The sequence below is a fragment of the Sus scrofa genome, chromosome 1, assembly GCF_054392235.1.
Source record: "Sus scrofa isolate SSC_HxYL_T2T_F1_AM1 chromosome 1, Sscrofa_HxYL_maternal_Yorkshire_Landrace_v2.0, whole genome shotgun sequence".
NCBI classification, from domain to species: domain Eukaryota; kingdom Metazoa; phylum Chordata; class Mammalia; order Artiodactyla; family Suidae; genus Sus; species Sus scrofa.
Genome location: NC_139383.1, coordinates 12,104,691 through 12,124,390, shown reverse-complemented (window position 1 = coordinate 12,124,390; position 19,700 = coordinate 12,104,691). Strand labels below are relative to the sequence as shown.

The 19,700-nt window shown below is 38.4% G+C and overlaps 1 protein-coding gene across 20 annotated transcripts in view; it reads left to right on the top strand.

The window, feature by feature from the left end:
• The window catches only part of SCAF8 (SR-related CTD associated factor 8), a 233,395-nt gene that overhangs the window by 26,957 nt on the left and 186,738 nt on the right, over positions 1 to 19,700 (top strand). For all 20 annotated transcript variants that reach the window (XR_014844295.1, XR_014844296.1, XR_014844297.1 and 17 more), the window contains 2 exons: positions 8,828 to 8,911; positions 13,037 to 13,081. Coding sequence is in view for 16 of the 20 variants with exons in the window: in XM_085023291.1 (XP_084879417.1) it covers positions 8,828 to 8,911; positions 13,037 to 13,081 (129 nt within the window). In the remaining 4 variants the exon portion in view is untranslated. The remainder of the gene's footprint in view (positions 1 to 8,827; positions 8,912 to 13,036; positions 13,082 to 19,700) is intronic.

Below are 19,700 nucleotides of genomic sequence, written 5' to 3'. Positions count from 1 at the left end.
AACCCAGACTTATGTATTGAGGGCTTTTTTCAAACACTTTTTACAAAGAAATTTACTTTTAAAATCTTAGGAATAAGTCAGTATTGGTCCCATTATTCTTTTAGAATGTGTATTTCTTTCTTTTTTCTTTTCTTTTGTCAAGCTGCACCTACAGCATGTGGAAGTTGCTGGGCCAGGGGTAGAATGTGCGTTTCTTAATGTTGAATCTACTGTTGTTAGTCTAATGTTGATTGGGATATAGAGTATACCTCATTTTGACTTACTGAAATAAAATTTGTAATAAATTGTATTGGTTCTCAGGTATTAAAGTTGGTTAATAATATGCCTTTAAAATGACTTTATCACTTTCTATATACAAAATGCTGAATTCCTTTTTTTAAAGTTGTTTAGGAAAAGGCAGAGAAATGTTTTATTTTGAAATTTTAATTTCTACCTTCAATTATAAAAATGACTTGCAAAAATATTTATGAAAAGTAAAAAAAAAAATCTGTATAGTCAAGTTAGAAAATGAAGGTAAGTCATTCACAGCTTTCTTTTATTTTTTAATGTATCTTTTTTTTTTTTTTTTTTTTTTTTTTTTGCTTTTGAGGGTTACACCAGCAGCATATGGAGGTTCTCAGGCTGGGAGTCCAGTTAGAGCTACAGCTGCCAGCCTACACCACAGCTCATAGCAACGCCAGATCCTTAACCCACTGAGCGAGGCCAGGGATCAAACCTGCAACCTCATGGGTACTAGTCGCATTCGTTTCTGCTGTGCCACAATGGGAACTCCCTTTCTTTACTTTATTCATTTTCTGTTGCAGTGTTAACACATTGCTGCAAACCTGGCTTGACCCTTGGTCAGGATCAGGCATTGGTTAGGTGGGTCCTCTACTGGTAGTCTCACCAGCCTGAAATCAAGGCATCAGCCAAGCTGTGCTCTCATTTGAGATATGAGGTCCTCTTCCTGGCGCATTCAGGGTGTTGGCTGAATACAGTTTCTTGCTGTTGTAGGACTGAGATCTCCATTTTATTTGGTGGCTGTGGCCAGAGATGTCTCTCTGAATTCCTAGCAGCCACCTTCAGGTCCTAATAGCCTTGTAGTCCTCTCATATGTGTCTTCGCATTTTTTTCTCAGCTTTCATTTGAGTTTCTTTTCATAAAAAGGTACAGGTCCGAAATGTCTGCAGGAAGATGTCTCTATTAGCCAAGCTAGTCAGGGATATGTATTACCGTGTCAGCTGGGTGTGGGGGGGCGTCAGGCGGGGAGAGGGAGGCGCTTCGCGGACATGGCGCCTGCCTGCCCTCTCCCTGTTCTCTGGTGCCTCTTTCTTAGAAGGACAGCAGTCCTGTTGGATGAGGACGTCACGCTTCGGACCTTTTTTACCCTAAGTACTTCGTACAGGCGCTGTTTCCAAATACATTTGACCCTTGAACAACAGTTTGAACTCTGAGGGTTCACTTATATGCAGAATTTTTTCAGTAGTAAATACTGTGGTGCTACATGGACCGGGGTTAGTGGAATCTGTAGATGTAGAACTTTAGGTTTGGAGGGCCGACTGTATGTTATATATGGATTTTTGACTGTGGGAAGGTTGTCACCCCTAGCATTTTTGTTTTTTGAGTGGTTGGTGTACAGTCGTATTATGGGGTGGGACTTCAACATATGAATTTGGGGGGAGAGATGTACTGTGGGAGGCCGAAGTTGGCAAGTGTAGTTGGCAAGATTGCATTAAAATAGAATTATAAAATTTTTCAAAATAACATGAGTATGTGATTTTTTTGGTTTTATCCATTCCTTTTTCTTTTCTTTTTAATTTCTTTTATTTTTTTAAATTATTTCCCCAGTACAATTTTTTTTTTCTACTGTGCGGCATGGTGACCCAGTTACACATACATGTACACATTCTATTTTCTCACATTATCCTGCTCCATCATAAGTGACTAGACAGAGTGCCCAGTGCTACACAGCAGGATCTCATTGCTAATCCATTCCAAGGACAGTAGTTTGCATCCATTAACCCCAAGCTCCCAATCTACCCCATTCCCTCCCCAAGCATGTAATTTTTTTTAGTACAAAAAAGATTTTATTGGAAGCCCTCCCTTCTTACCCTCTGGGGTCTTCAAAGAGAGCAGTGTTTTAATTCATAACACTTCAGTCCTTCTGATGATAGCCTTCATATCACTAAGCAATAATTTTATACATATTTCTTTATTTTTATTTTTTATTTTTTTGTCTTTTGTCTTTATAGTGCCACACCCATGGCATATAGAGGTTCCCAGGCTACGGGTCTAATCGGAGCTGTTGCTGCCGGCCTACACCACAGCCAAGCAACACCAGATCTGAGCCGCGTCTGCGACCCACACCTCAGCTCATGGCAACGCCGGATCCTTAACCCACTGATCGAGCCCAGGGATTGAACCTGCAACCTCATGATTCCTAGTCGGATTTGTTTCCACTGAGCCACAATGGGAACTCCTATACATGTTTCTTCAATGGTCAATTTCAGACATTAGAGATCGACATTTTTCAGCCATCACTTCTGCTGCTCTCGCCCTCTGAATACCTTGTTGTTTAGTGGTGGGACTCTGGATTTCTGCAGAGCAAATTGTTTCCTTCCTTGGCTGTCTCTTGTGTATGTATTGTGACTCGTGGGTTCCTCTTTGTTTCATCAGTTAACCAGTCCTCTTATCACATTTCCATTTTCTGGAAATTAATGTCATCTTGTCTGCTTATTTTTCTCCTTTTCCCATTCTGCTTTTTTACTGTGAGTTTTAAATACCTTTTAAAAATTACTCTCGTTCTCCTACTGTTTCCACCGCATCTGCATTCACTTCCTCCACTAAGTCTTGAATCCCTCAAGGTCATCCATAAGGGTTGGAATCAGCTTTTTCCAAACTCCTGTTAACATCATTATTTTGACCTCTTCCCATGAATCATGACCCTTTTTTTTGGCTGCGCCTGAGGTGTATGGAAGTTCTGGGGCCTGGGATCAAACGTGGCCACAGCAGTGACCCAAGTCCCTGCAGTAAAAACACTGGATCCTTAACCCTCTTAGCCACAAGCTGCACATGCAGCATATGGAAGTTCCTGGGCCTAGGGGTTGAATTGGAGCTGCAGTTGCTGGCCTGCACCTCAGCCACAGCAACACTGGATCCAAGCCACATCTGTGACCTACACTGCAGCTTGCGGCAATGTCAGATCCTTAACCCCACTGAGCAAGGCCAGGGATTGAACCCGCATCCTCATGGACATTATGTTAGGTTCTTAACCCACTGAGCCATAATGGGAACTTCTCCAGTGAATGTTCTTAATGGCAGCGAGAAGGTTGAATCCTTCCTAGATTTTCAGTTTACTTTGCCTAGATCCATCAGAGGAATCAATATGGCAACTATAGCCTTAGGAAATGTATTTTTCTTTTCTTTTCTTTCTTTTTTTTTTTTGCTTTTTAGGGCCACACCTGTGGCTTATGGAATTTCCTGGGCTAGAGGTCAAATCAAAGTGGCAACCTTCAGCCTACGCCACAGCCGTAGCAACACATGATCCGAGCTGCTTCTGCAACCTATGCCACAGCTCACAGCAATGCCAGATCCTTAACCCACTGAGTGAGGCTAGGGATTGAACCCATATCCTCACGGATACTAGTTGGGTTTGTAACCAGCTGAGCCACGACAGGAATCCTGAAATATATTTCTTAATTAGACTTGAAAGTTGAAATGGCTTCTTGTTGTATGGGCTGCAGAGTGAATGTTGTGTTAGCAGGCTTAGGAAAACATTAATCTTGTACATCTCCTTCAGAGCTTTTGGGTGACCAGGTGCATTGTGTATAAGCAGTAATATTTTGAAAGGAATTTTTTTTTTTCTGAGCAGTGAGTCCAAACAGTGGGCTTAAATATTTAGTAAACCATGTTGTAAATAGATATGCTGTCACTCAGGCTTTGGGCCATTTAGAGAGCACAGGCGTAATAGATTTAAGCATAATTCTTAAAGATTGTAAGATTTTCACAATGGTAGGTGAGCATTGGCTTCAACTAGTCACTAGCTGCATTAGCCCCTAACAAGCCCCTTTCTTCTCTCTAGCTATGAAAGTCCTATGTGGCATCTTCTTCCAACGTAAGGCTGTTTTGTCTACATTGAAAATCTGTTGTTTAGTGTAGCCATCTTCATTAATTTTTGTAATTCATTAATTCTCTTCTGGATAACTTGCTGCAGTTTCTACATCAGTACTAGCTTCTTCTCCTTGCACTTCTGTGTGTTGGAGATGGCTTCTTTCCTTAAACCTCCTTAACCATCTCTGCTAGCTTCAAACTTTCCTTCTGCAGCTTCCTCACCTCTTTCAGCCTTCATAGAATTGGAGAGAGTTAGAGCCTTTCTCTGGATTCAGCTTTGACTTAAGGGAAAGTTGTGGCTAACTTAATCTTCTATCCAGACCACTGAAACTTTCTCCATATCAGCAGTAAGGCTGTTTTCCTTTTTTACTTATGATTCTCATCATGAACTTTTCCTTTGAATTCATAACTTGGCTGGTTGGCCAGAGAGGCCTAGCTTTCAGCCCATCTCAACTTTTAACATGTATTTGTCACTAAACCTTTTCATTTTTAGCTTTTGACTTAATGTGAGAGACATGCAACTTTTCCTCACTTGAACACTTAGAGGCCATGGGAGTGTTAATTATCCTAATTTCAGTATTGTTGTTTCTCAAGGAATAGGCCTAAAGGGAAAGAGACAGGGTATGGCTAGTTGGTGGAGCCATCAAAACACAATGTATTAAGTTCCTTATCTTATATGGGTGTGGTTCCTGATACCTCAAAGCAATTTCAATAGTAACACCAATAGTCACTGATCACAGATCACTTTAACAAATGGTAGTGAAAAAGTTTGAAATATTGTGAGAATTATCAAAATGTGACACGGAGACACAAAGGAAGCAAATGCTGTTGGAAAATAGCGCCCATAGACTTGCCTGATGCAGGGTTGCCGCAGACCTTCCATATGTAAACACCACAGCATCTGGAAAGCACAATACAATGAAATATGCCTGTTGTGTGGTGGTGACAGTGTAGCTTCCAAAGACTAAGATATTTACATGATGACCCCTGGCCTAATTAATAATGGGCAACTTTTATTAGAAATATTTTTTTTTGGTGGAATAACCAGCAGCAACTAATATATCTCAGTTTGGGCAAAAGATTCCTCATACCTTGATTAAAGTCATTAGAAACTGATTTGATTTGAGAAAGTCATTTGCGGATCCAAAAATATGCATTGGATTTGGTGCCTACAAGTGACGGAATAGAAATTTAAATGTTAACTAGTCCGAAGAGCACTCTTTAGTGTACCTGAGGGGAATTGAAAAACGAAAGAATAAGTGAGTTAGACTGAAAACCTAGGCTATAGTTTTGTATCTTTCGTTTGAATAGCCAAAGAAAGGGCAGGTCAAGACTGAGCCTTCATTAAATTTTAGTAAAGGCATTCCATGAAATGATCTATGCCTGTTTTCTTTTCTTTTCTTTCTTTCTTTTTTTTTTTTTGTCTTTTTGCCTTTTCTAGGGCCAATCCCACAGCATATGGAGGTTCCCAGGCTAGGGGTCTAATTGGAGCCGTAGCCACCAGCCTACACCAGAGCCACAGCAACACTGGATCCAAGCCGCATCTGCGACCTCCACCACAGCTCACAGCAACGCCAGATCCTTAACCCACTGAGCAAGGCCAGGGATCGAACCTGCAACCTCAGGGTTCCTAGTCAGATTTGTTAACCACTGCGCCACGATGGGAACTCCTATGCCTGTTTTCTGATGATCACTTTTAATAAAGAAATGAGATTCTAGAGAATCTAGATAAATGGTTAGTTGGAAGCCTGTGTATTGAATCTTTGAAAAGAAATTAGGTATTTATCTAAGTAGTACTTTAAGTTTCTGCAGTAGGTGCATTTTTAAAAGGAGACTCTGATTAAGAGCTGACTTTTCACACTGTTGAGTTTTCACACACATTTTGCAAAGCTAAATTTTATTTCCCCTACTTCATTCTCCCCCCGCCCTCAAAAAAAAAAAGGAAGAAAGCAAGCAAGCAAAGCCTTTGATCTGCTAGAATATAGGCTAGTGCTTGGTTGAAACTTTAGGGCTTTACCATGCCAAATGAAAGAAGTAATGTATCACCAGCCATAGAAAGAACCTGATGTATCTTCATGGCCTTAGTAATATGAATTACTGTGGAAGGTACCCTCAGGTACATGAATGAATAACTGTTTAATGGATACTTAAGTGTTATTCATTTAAATGGAGAATACCTACCAAAGAAAAGGATTTTAATTTTGGCTAAGTGTGGAGTGACTTCAGTGTGTTCTAAAAGCTTTATATGCAGTGTTTCTGTGAAATGAGTGTTGTTTCTATTTTGTAAATGAGAAAACTAAGGATCAGAGGTTTAACAACTTGTAATAAGATGACATAGTTGGAATTCAAATCCAGGTCTTTCTGTGAACAGCTTGTACAAAGCTGTCTCTTATATGTATTTGTTCATTTTAATTATTCTTAATGAGTTCCTATGCTCTTTCAGACACTTAGGATACAGTTTGGACAATAGGGGGAAAAAAAAACCTAAACAAAAATGGTAGGGTTTCTGTCCTTAGAGCTTATTCTCTACTAAGCGAAAGTAGGACTGGATCTCAGATGGGCTCCAGTTGGGGCCCACTAAGAAATTCTGGGAAGTTGACCTTTGCTTTATACCGCTTGCTGTAAACACTATAGAATGTCTTGTTGCTATTTTGCACCTGGTGAGTAGACTGGCATACCATTAGATTTTCTAAAACAGAAAGATAGGAATTGAGGCCATGAGTATATTAAAGTTCCTATGACTTTGACAGAGGTGACCTCTTAAAGATTCTGGTGAGGTCCTTTCCCTGATTGGGCGGTACCATCAACAAGCGGACAGGTACTTCTTTGGGAACTTAAAGGGGAAAGACTTAGACTTCTCCTTGGATTGATTTTAGCTTGGACAGGTCTTGGTGTACAGTTAACCTCTTTTTACTTACACTGCATTAAAGGTGCTTAAATCCTTCGTTTCATGGATATCATTGTCATTCTTTGGGACAGTCCTTTTAAAAATCAAATATTAGTTAAATAAGCATACAAATAAGTATCAGATTACTGTGTTGAATGCTTCAAAAGTGAATGACAGTACAATGAGGGCATAAAAGGAGGTATAGCTTTGGTTGGGGAGACGTAGGGAAGGCTTTTCTCATTAGGTAACTAGTGGGGAGGCCCTGGTTGTATTCCAAATAGAGGGAACAAACCCATTTTTAAGAGTCTGTGGTAGAGAACTGAAAGAAGACCGTCATACTTAGGGCAGAGAGCTGGGAAGGGGAGATGAGACTGGAAAGGTAGACAGGAATCGGACCAGGCAGGGGCATTGTATGTGTAGATTTTTGTGTTTCCCCAAAGACTGGGAAGTCATTGAGCTTACTAATTTTTAAGGTGGTAAGAAGTGGATATCGGTCACTTGATCACACGAGGTTTTGAAAAGATAGACGTACCATCTCCATGTGAGAGTGAAGGTAATTTGGTCCTGGCGGTGGCTGGAGGAAGAAGAGACAAAAAAGGGGGAAACTGGGTAGTAAATCTATAGGATATAGAAATCAGTAAATAAGGGGTGTTGGATTTAAGACTATAGAGGACTCTAGTTGATTAACCATCGAATGCTGTTTGAATTGCTTTTAAAGCCTGTTCAGGTTGTTTTTGCAGTGTTCTAGTGGCCAGAGCTTAGTTTCCAGACTTGTATTTAATATCTTAGAGCATTGGTAAGATCCTAGCATCACTTTTCATCAGTATCATTTAAGCTTAGTTAGTTGTCTTTTGCCTAGTTTCCCCACCTTACGTTAACTGTTTTCTCTAATCAGTACTACTATCCTTTGCTTACATGAGAAATTTTAAAACAGAAGATTTTAGGGAGGAGGATCATTGCTAAACATTAAAGCTCTTGATTTCTAAAAACAGTTATATTGCACTTACCATGTCAGTAACCAATTGAAAGTATATAATTCAGTGATTTTTAGTATGGTTGTACAGTCATCACCACCGTCAATTTTAGAATATTTTTATCACCCTAAAAAGAAGTGCTGTACTCATTATTATCGTGCCTCGTTGCTCCTAACACCCATAGCTGAGTTAATCACCAGTAGATTTACCTTTTCTAGACATTTCATAATAAATGCAGTTCTGTAACATACGGTCTTTTAAATACGGCCTTTTGAACTTAACGTATTTTCAGGGTTCATCCATTTGTAGCATGTGTCAGTACTTCATTCTGTTTTCATGACTAATATTTGATTGAATAGATTGAACCCATTTTGTTTATCCATTCCTCACTGGATGGACATTTGCGTGGTTTCCACTTTTTAAGTGAATTTTTTTATGAATAATGCTCCAGTGGCCATTTGTGTACAAGTTTTTATGAAAATGTATTTGCAACTGTTGGGTATGTACCTGAGAGTGGAATTGCTGGGTCATATTACGTATTTTTATATTTCACTTTTTGAAGAACTGCCAAACTGTTTTCCAAAGCTGCTGCACTGTTTTACGTTTCCATCAGCAGTGTGGAAGAGTCCCAGTTCCTTTACGTCCTTGCTAGCACTTATCTTTCTGATGGTAAGCAAGCAAGTGTAAACGGATCTTCTCATTGCGGTTTTGATCTGTATTTGCTTGATGGCTAATAATGTTGAACTTGATTTTTAAAAGAAAAGCAATGCTTTTATTTCATTGAGTGTATAAAAATAGAAATGTTTGATAATTTTATGTAATTGCTTCAAGACAATTAGTGTTGTTGTATTTAAGCTTTGTTCTTCTTTTTCATCAGTTGTATTCCCTGAATGACTATAAGCCACCCATTTCTAAAGCAAAAATGACCCAAATTACTAAAGCAGCCATCAAAGCTATTAAGGTGAGTAACAAATTTTGCTCTTGTGTTTTCAAAAGAAAATACTACACCATTATTTTGAAAGAGAGAGAGTTTTTACAGATTATATATTTTCTTCCTTTTTACAGAGTTAGTACAGTACAAGGGGAAAAACACAAAACAAAGTATATCACGTGCAGACTCTCTCACCTAGAGATAAACACTTAATATTTTGATAAATATTCTTTCATAAGCTTTAAGGCAATCATTTTCCCTTGCTTTGTCTCAGGTTAGATTTTAGATAGAGCCCCCCTGTGAGCAAAGTGTTTATTAACACTGTTATTTGTCACATTGACTTTCCAAGATCTTGAAACATGAGTTAAGAAAAGGTTTCCAAATAAAATTAATGTATTAATTTTTTCTTATTGATTAGGGGCCATTATGAAAAATAATTGGACTTCATTGTATGAAGGACATTTTTTTTTTTCTTTATAGGGCCTACCCATGGTGTGTGGAAGTTCCCAGGCTAGCGGTCAAATCAGAGCTGAGGCTGCTGTCCTACACCACAGCCACCGCAATGCCAGATCTGAGCCGTGTCTGTGATCTACACCACAGCCCACAGGAACACTGGATCCTTAACCCACTGAACAAGGCCAGGGGTTGAACTCATGTACTCATGGATACTAGTTGGATTCATTACCACTGAGCCACGACGGGAACCCCATGAAGGGCATTTAAACTGTGGGAAGAGTCCACAGGTATTTAGCCATTGCTCTTAAACAGTAGTTTTGAACCGATTTTGACTTATGGATACTTCTGAAAATCTCAGGAAAAGGTTGGACTCTCTCTAGGGAAGTACACGTATATGCAAAATTTTGCATAAAATTTGACTTCAAGGTTTTTTTTTTTGGTTTGGTTTTTTTTTTTTTGCTTTTTTAGGGCTGCACCTGCACATGTGGAAGTTTCTAGGCTAGGGGTCCAATCGGAGCTACACCTACGCCCCAGCCATAGCAATGCTGGATCTGAGCCACATCTGCAACCTACACCACAGCTCATGGCAATGCCAGATCCTTAACTCACTGAGTGAGGCCATGGGTCGAACCCGCAACCTCATGGTTCCTAGTCAGATTTTTTCCCCTTGCACCACGATGAGAACTCTGACTTTAAGAAACTTTTGAAGGTTAACCTTAGATAACCTCTTCAAAAGGTTCTTCTCCCCAAAGCTGAGACTCGCTGCTGCAGTAGAGTTGTTAAAATTGAGAATAATTACTTGTTTTTAATTAAGTAGGTATTAACCTATAGATATTATATTGGTAATATATTTTCCTACTCTAAGAACATCAACCATAGAAGCACCATTATTTAAATAAATTGTCTTTGAGTAACAGCATTATCTATTAGATTTAACAGATTCTTTACAGAGAATCACCACTTCGAGAAAATTTAGATTTATAGTTGATTTTGCAGTGTTCTTACAGCCAAAACTTAGTTTTCAAATTTGTGATTAATATCTACCAGAAACAGTTCAAATCCCTGTATTTAAATGCAGAAAATCAAAGAGGGAATAAGGACAGTGACCAGCGAACACATTTAAGCTACAGGATTCTTCTAAGAAGAGATTTTTCAGTGTATTTCATAAGTTCTGTATAGAATGTTGGGCTCTTGTGCTTTACTATACTGTTGTACATAGTGATCTGAATTTTATGATCATGATCCTGAGAGTGTGCAAACATACCACTTTTGTTCAGTGAAAATAATTGATGCATTTAGTGTAACTTTTTGTTGAACACAATGCATTTTAATTAGAAGACTTTTTAAGAAGTACTTAACATTATTTCCGTTTTTCAGATGTTGGAAGGGTCTAAGAGCTAATTTACAGTAGTAGAAACAGCCAGATTTGAACCCAAGTTTCTCTCAGAGTCTGAACATGATATACTATTTTGATTTATGGGTACTCTTAATTATTTTTAAGAAAATTCAAACGTGTTGCAAAATACTACAGTAAGCAACACACAGCCCCTTAGATTCACCATGTGTTAACAAACATCTTATTACATTTGATTTATTTGTACACACACACGCGCTCTCTCTCTCTCTCTCTCTCTCACATTCTCACTCTCACATATGCACTGTTTTGGGGTTTTGTGGCTAAATCATTTGAGAGTTTGTTTCAGAGTTCATTCAGAATGGCAATCCCTAAATTCTTGAATTTGTCCTAAAACAATGATAATGATAATATACATCACACGCAAGAAATTTCACTCTGATATTATATTAATATACAATGTATTATATGACAATCACGTTATCATATTAATACATAATATATTAGTGTACTAATATATAATCTACACTTTCATTTACCAGGTGTCTCAATATTAACTTCAGTAGCTATCCCCTGCACCCGTGCATTTTCAGGATCTCGTCAAGATCCTGTCATTTATTTGTCCTGTTCTTGTTGCTTTGTTTTGTTTTTCATGACATTGACATTTTTGAAGAGTTGGGACTAATTGTTTAATAGTACTGTACTATTTTAAACTGCATTTGATACATACCTAAATTGATACTTGAATCAGATTTAGGTGACACTGTGTTTCATATTCAAGTAAGTCCTTGACTTTTTATCAGTGTTTGGAGGCATGATTATTTTGATGGGAGCTTGTTAACATTGCACACTGTCTTTTTTCTTTCTTTTTTCTTTTTTTTGGGGTCGCACCCGTGGCATATGGAGATTCCCAGGCTTAGGGGTCGAATCGGAGATACAGCTGCCAGCCTACACCACAGTCACAGCAACGGCAGATCCGAGCCATGTTTGTGGCCTACACCACAGCTTACGGCAAGACTGGATCCTTAGCCCACTGAGCAAGGCCAGGGATTGAACCCACAATCTCATGGTTCCTCATTGGATTCGTTTTCCACTGCGCTACAACAGGAACTCCAATAGTGCACACTGTCAGCAGTACCTCTGGTAGCCTGAAGTGGAAGAAGCCCTATGTGAAACTTTGAATTAGTGTTTAGTAAGCTGTTTTACTCTGAATTACCTGTAATATATAAAGTAACTAGAAACAAGAAGCACTGTCAAGGCATTTTCCAGAAAAATCACTACTTAATAAAAACCAGTCACTGTGTAATTAGTATTTTGTATATTGATTTTAAATGTTTAGTTACCTATAAAATACCTAATAACTTTTAAGTAGTTTTAACTTTTTTTACGCAAGTAATTTAAATCGTTGAGTATACTGTTACTTTATAGTAAGGAAATTTTATTGTGAATTTTGATTTGGAGAATCTGAATAATGAGGTTTTCTTTTGTTTTTGACTTTACCAATATTGGAGTTCATGCTGCAGTTCAGTGGAATACTCTAGTGTGTCTTCAGTCTTGGGGGATGTCTCTTAAAAGTATAATTCATGGAATAAGAAATAGAAGCATGGTTCAGGCTAGTTTTTAAACGAAAATATGCTAATTATGCAGTTGCCATTGCGATATTAAAACTTATAATGTACAAATTCTAGATACTTTTTGTTTAGCTATAGTCTTCATTTCATTCCTTTTCAGGGTCATTCATAGTATTGTTTATAAAACTTAAATCTAAGTTTTCTCACAATTGAGAGTAGCCCATTTAAAATTTTTAATATGTGTGCTCACTTATTTTCTATTGATTTATTTTGGCTGACCCATTAGAACATTATATACCTCTATTTTGTTATATATACTTGTAGTTACATTTTCCAGGAGAAACTGAAGAAGATAATAAAGTTGAAAACCACTCTCTCGCACACATTTATTAATGCTATTTGTTGACGGTTATTTAATTTTTCGTCAATAAAATTTTACTATAGCAAATCTATACTTTTCATTCTAGGAAGGAAGAATGTACATCTACCAGTGTCTTAACACCAGGATTTTTCAGCCTGTTTGTGAAAGTTGCTTGCTTAAAGACTATAATAGAATTCTTTTGTGTCTGTGTTAATGTAACACACTTTGGGTACACTGACAGTACACTTAACTCAAGAATCACTTTACTAGTCACAGCTAGTTATGTTATATGAAAATTTATGATTAAAGTTAATTGCATTAATAGACCTTTGAAGATTTGTTAAGCCACATGTTTAGCAGGAAAAATCATAGTAGATTTAAAACCACATTTCTTTTTTTCTTTTTTTTTTTAGTTCTATAAACATGTGGTACAGAGTGTTGAGAAATTCATTCAGAAAGTAAGTATATGATTTTCCATGTATATGCTGAATATACTGTAATTAAAGATATAATGTCCTGTGCTTTTTTCTCTTTCTTTTTTGTCTTTTTAGGACCGTACCCACAGCTTATGGAAGTTCCCAGGCCAGATGTCTAATCGGAGCTGCACACAGGATTTGAGCTGTGTCAGCAACCTACATCACAGCTCACGGCAACACTGGATCCTTAGCCCACTGAGCAAGGCCAGGGATTTGGAGGTTCCCAGGCTAGGGGTCTAATCGGAGCTACAGCTGCCGGCCTACATCACAGCTACAGCAACACAGGGTCTGAGTCACATCTGTGACCTGTACCACAGCTCACGACAACACCAGATCCCCGACCCACTAAGGGAGGCCAGGGATCAAACCCACATCCTCACAGATACTAGTTGGGTTCGTTAACCGCTGAGCCACGATGGGAACTCCACCTAAGATATTGAGTGTAGTTTCCCTTGTGCTACACTAGGTCCTTGTTGGTTATAATTTTATATATACTGTGTGTATATTTTAGTCCCAAACTCTAATTTATCCCTCCCCTCTTCCCTTTTGGTAACTGTAAGTTTGTTTTTTATGTCTGTATGTCTGTTGCTGTTTTGTAAATAAGTTCATTTGTATTATTATATATTGCACATGTAAGTGATATGTATGATATTTTTCTTTCTCTGACTTCACTTAATATGATAATCTCTAGGTCTGTCACATTGCAAATGACATTACTTCATTCTTTTTCATGGCTGAGTAATATTCCATTATGTATACATACCATGTCTTCTTTATTCATTCATCTGTCAGTGGACACTTAGGTTGCTTCCATGTCTTGGCTATAAATAATTATCCTTAGTCATAAAGACAAGAAATTTTCTGCAGAGTCAGAGACCTCATGATTTGATGACTTTTCTATCATCCGTGGCTAATCATTCTGTTTTTATTTGATGGTCTGAAATTCAAAGGCTAAATCTTCAGCTACATTCTAAAAAAATATGTAGAGTTTTGTCTACTTTTGTCCATATGAAATATTTTACCCTTTTGCATGAGTTACTGCCAACAAATCTGTCCACTACATGTGGAATAGGATTGAATATCTCAAAACTATTTAGTTGGATACAGTCTGCATACTTTTTTTAGTCAGATGCATTGTATGACACTGTGGCTACTCTTAGGTATCAGAAGGTCAGCAAAAATTTTATCTTCTGGGCTCTGATAATGATCTATCGATGAACTAGTACTGCCTTAGTTTATAAGCTTTTGACTATTGTTACCTTCCTGAAACTTCCTACTGTGTTATATCAGGAATGGCAGGGAATGTAGCTTATTTATAGTTATTTTCATGTAACAAAAATTTTACTCAGTGAATAAAATGTGAAAAAATTGTGCCAAGTGATCTAGAGGATATAGTAGTGAAAGTTTTTGGTTTTCCAGAAACGATCTAGTAGTTTTGTGCGCACAGTGGTTGGCTGTTCTTTTTACAGTGGAGATAAATGTGTGTGTGTTTTCCTTTTCTTTTTGAGAAACCGAAATACATGATCACCTTCATTAAGGTCGGTACATTAATGCTTTTGCCCTTGTGCGTTTTCCCAGGGGAAGGATGAGAGCCATGTGGAAAGACAGTTGTTATGTTTACTTCCGCTGTCTTGCTCACACACATACCCCTTCATGCAGGTTGTGACATCCTGTACTTGGGGACCTTCTCGTGGGTGTACCTTACCCTTCGGTGTGGAGAACACAGAGATTTGTGGGCTTTGGCACAGATAGTTTAGAAGGAGTAAATTTCCAGATTCTTACCTTTCCTAATGAACTTTTTACTAAAATTCCTCTGCCCTGGAATATTTTGTTTTAATTAATTAATTTGTGTTTTTGCCTTTTCTAAGGCCGCTCCCATGGCATATGGAGGTTCCCAGGCTAGGGGTCTAATCCGAGCTGAAGCTGCCGGCCTCCACCAGAGCCACAGCAACTCAGGATCCGAGCCGTGTCTGCGACCTACACCACAGCTCACGGCAATGCCGGATCCTTAACCCACTGAGCAAGGGCAGGGACCGAACCCGCAACCTCATGGTTCCTAGTTGGATTCGTTAACCACTGCGCCATGACGGGAACTCCTGCCCAGGAATATTTTAGATCAGTTCTTTGTTCCGTACTCTTAAATTTGCTTCTCAAATGTGTCTTAGGCTTAGTTGTTGTTAATCATTAAGGCAAGCTTTTGTCTTTTGTGTTTTATTAGAGAAATTTAGGGTGTTTAATTTTTTTTGTCGTGACATATATGTACACATATACATCACAGAAAAGTACAGAAAACATAGTATGTATAGCTAAATTTTTTTTTTTTTTTTTGTCTTTTATGGCCGCACCTTTGACATATGGAGGTTCCCAGGCTAGGGGTCCAATCAGAGCTGAAGCTGCCAGCCTACACCACAGGATCCGAGCTGTGTCTGCGACCTACACCACGGCTCATGGCAATGTCGGATCCTTAACCACTGAGCAGGGCCAGGGATGGAACTCTCATCCTCATGGATACAAATTGGGTTTTGTTAACCACTGAACCATGACAGGAACTCCCCTGTATAGTAAATTTTTATAAAGGGAAGAATTATGCAACTCATTCACTTTCAGAAATAGAACTTTGAGGAGTTCCCATTGTGGCTCAATGGTAAGGAACCCAGCTAGTATCCATAAGGACACAGGTTCGATCCCTGGCCTTGCTCAGTGGGTTAAAAGATCCTGTGCTGCCATGAGCTGTGGTGTAGGTCACAGATGTGGCTCGGATCTGGCATTGCTGTGGCTGTGGTGTAGGACTGTAGCTCCAGCTCCAATTCAACCCCTAGCCTGGGAACATCCATATACCATGGGTGTGGCACTAAAAAGACCAAAAAAGAAAAAAAAAATTAGAACTTTTACTAAACGTCCTTAGCCCCCCAAATGCCTCTTCCTGATCACATCCATTTCCAAGTAAACAAACTGGCTTTTATGTTAGTTACAAACTTGCCTGGTATTGTACTTTTAAATATGGAATCTTGAGCAAGCACTTTAACCTGCTTTTTATTTGTTTGTTTATTATATTTTTTAGGGCCGCACCTGCAGCATATGGAAGTTTTCAGGCTAGGGCTGTAGTCCCACATCACAGCCACAGCAACTCGGGATCCGAGCCAGGTCTGTGGCCTACACCACAGCTCATGGCAGTGCTGGGTCCTTTAGCCCACTGAGCGAGGCCAGGGATGGGACCCACATCCTCATGGATACTAGTCGGGTCGGGTTCGTTGTCTCTGAGCCATGGCAGGAACACCATACATTTTAATTTTGTTGAGACAGAATCCTGTAGTGTGTATTCTTTTGTGTACTTTTTATTTTTTTTATTTTTATTTTTTATTTATTTATTTATTTTTTTTGTCTTTTGCCATTTCTAGGGCCGCTCCCGCGGCATATGGAGGCTCCCAGGCTAGGGGTCCAATCAGAGCTGTAGCCGCCGGCCTACGCCAGAGCCACAGCAACACGGGATCCGAGCCGCGTCTGCAACCTACACCACAGCTCACGGCAACGCCGGATCCTTAACCCACTGAGCAAGGGCAGGGATTGAACCCGCAACCTCATGGTTCCTAGTCGGATTCGTTAACCACTGCGCCACGACGGGAACTCCTGTGTACTTTTTAAAATCATGTGTTTAGAATTCATCCCAGTCAGCATAGCAGTATTTGTTTCTTTTATTGCTTATATATTCCATTATTCCAACTGCAGCATTTTCATTCTGTTAACAGATATTGAATGTGTTTATGGTTTTCTAGTTTTTGGAATTGTGAACAGTACTGCTGGGAACATCCTTACATGCGTATCCTGGTGCAGCTGGTATTTCTGTGGGAGTGGAATTGCTGGGTTGTAGGCTGTGCATTTCAGCTTGGCTAAATAATACCAAAATCATGTTGTAAGGATTCTACTCATTCACATTCCCGCTACCAGATGTGGCCCCCATCTTAACCAGCGCTTGATACTGTTAGATTTAAAATTTTCTGACCTAATGAGCCTTACTTAAAGGTTATTTTTGAGAGATTTTAGTAAATCATCTTCATTCAAGAAGTTAAATTCCAGCCAACATTGAAACTTGTTTCTTGATGTCTTTTAGACTTTTAAGGACTATCAAATAGAATCAATTTCTCTAGTTCCTCAAACAAAATGTATCCTATTACCAACTAAGAAATACTGTGTTGCTTTATAGTTACTGTTACTTTTCTTCAGATTCTGTATTATCACATCAAATTCAACCTGAGATATTTTACTAAGCTATTAAATTTGGATTTGTCTAGCTTTGTTTTGTCAGGAACTGGTATAATATTTTTTCCTTGCTTATCATTTCCCTTCTCCTGTACTTGTGCACTGACACTCCATGTCGGTGAAGAACAAAGTCCCCTCTTCTCTGCTTTCTGTTACCAAGGCCCTCCCTCGGAGTGTGAAGAGTTAGTGATTCCCCATTAGCCTCTCTGGCTTAGACGTTGTGGAAATACAACTATTGTGGAATTTCTGAGGTTCCTCACTTAGAGAAGTTGAATTATCGGAAGTCTTGAAAATGACGGAAAAGTGTGTTTGCTATCTAGAAGAAAATGCCACTTGATCTTTTCACTTACTTTGTAGTAGTATCTCTGCCTTCTGTAGTTAAATGTTACTTCTTTAAGAAATACTGTGTAGAATGGTTCAAAGTTAGCAGTGAAGATCTTGTAGGCTCTGCTAAGAGTATTATATATGTTCAGTTCATGTTGCACCTTCCTTCCCAATTGATGTACCTTTCATTTCCTTTTCTTGTCTTATATCAGCTGGGACTTCTAATATGATGAAAGGCAGTGGTGAGAGAGGGCCTGCACACCTCTTCCTGATATTAGTGAGAAAAGTAGTTTGTCACCATTAAGTATGATATTAATTGGGTTTTTTTAGTTGTTTTTTAGTAGAGTCTGTACCTATAGGCCCTGAACTTCACATGTGTTTTTCAGGGTTTTTTAAACCCCCCTTCAGAGGATCTGGATGGGTAGAGTGGGTATTTCTGGAGTTGGGTATTTCTCTTCCCCCAGGTCAGTTAAGCTCTGATAAAATCCCAGCAAATTAGTCTCTGGTTGAAAAGTTTCTCCTGAGGGAAGACCTTATGAAGAACTAAATGCCTTGGCTACCTCAGAATGGTTCTTTTCCCGTCCTCCTCCTGGAAGCATCCCCTGTTCACTGTGGCAGTTGATTTGGTGTCAGGTATAACCGGGTCCTGAGACAGCCCTCTTTTCTTAAATGCTGCTGTTAGCAACCTTTAGTGCTTTATAACTACAAGTCACAGTTGTTATTCAAAGTATAAAAAATACCGCATGACATTAGAGTCTTAGGAATTCCTGTGTTTTCAGTACTGATAGGACTTGAAGAAGAGATTGAAAAACATTTCAGATTTGTTGTCTTAATTCTCTCAAGTTTCTAGTTGGAGACTTAGCCAAGTTTACCAAATGTTATTTTAAAGCATTCACAATATTTAAATAATACTTAACTTTGTTTTTTGCCATTTTATGTGGCAGACACATAAAAATACCTACTCAGCGAAGGAAATTCTGTCTCACAACATCTTAATATAGGGTTTGTAAGGTATTGTGTAAGGAAAGTTGTTTTTTCCTTAGTCTTTATAGCTTAATACTAAAACTGCTAACATAGTTTTAAAGCTTTGGGATCTTTGCAATAAGCCAGAAAGGCTCATTTCTTGTCTTGTGTACTTACGGTGCTTATGTATTGTGAGTTTATAATCAGAGTTTTTATTCTAAATCAAAGAAAAAAAGTGTTATTTATTTTTTAAAAAACTCACTGCTTTGATTCTTCTATTACTTACCATTCAGTTAAATTTTAAAAACTCTTATCCACAACTTATAAATTCTGTTCAGCTTTACTCTCAGAATAATCATTTCTATAAAGTAGTACTTTGTATATCAGATTATTTTATCTATGTTTTTGGCATTGGGAATAGGTAATTTTTAACAAAGATGTCAGGCTTTTCATTAAATTTTAAAAGTTTTCATTACTGAATATATTATTCGCTTGGCTAGATAGATATTTCTTTGAATGTATGGTAGTCAGAGGAAAATAGCCTTGGCTACTATGTGAACTGAAGGACAAATATGCTAGATTTGGGGGAATATGAGTGAAAACTGCTTCAGACTTTTAAAACAATAACTTTCAACAGAGCATACATTTTTGAACCTTTAGGTAGATTAAACCTAAACCTCTAAACCTTTAATGTTCAAACATCAGCGTTAACGTCTTTTATCATGAATCCCTAAGTACTGAAGGCCAGAGCACTGCAGTAGATATTTGTGAATGGGTGCTGAAGATCTCTTCATTTTCTTAATAGTAACCTTAAGAAGATTCTTTAAAAGGATTTGAAGGGACCTGTGTCTTTTTGCAGAGTGAAATCACTCATTGTCTTGGCTGAATTCTGTTTGGAAACATGTATGTTTGTGTTGTAAGTGGGCTGAGGAACCTTTTCTCACTGTTCCTCTGATAGCCAAGAAGTTTTTCAAGAATGCAGTTTTGACTTAGTGCCATATATGATTTTCCTGAAACTACTTTGGGTGAAATATTGACCTCATTACACCCAAAATTG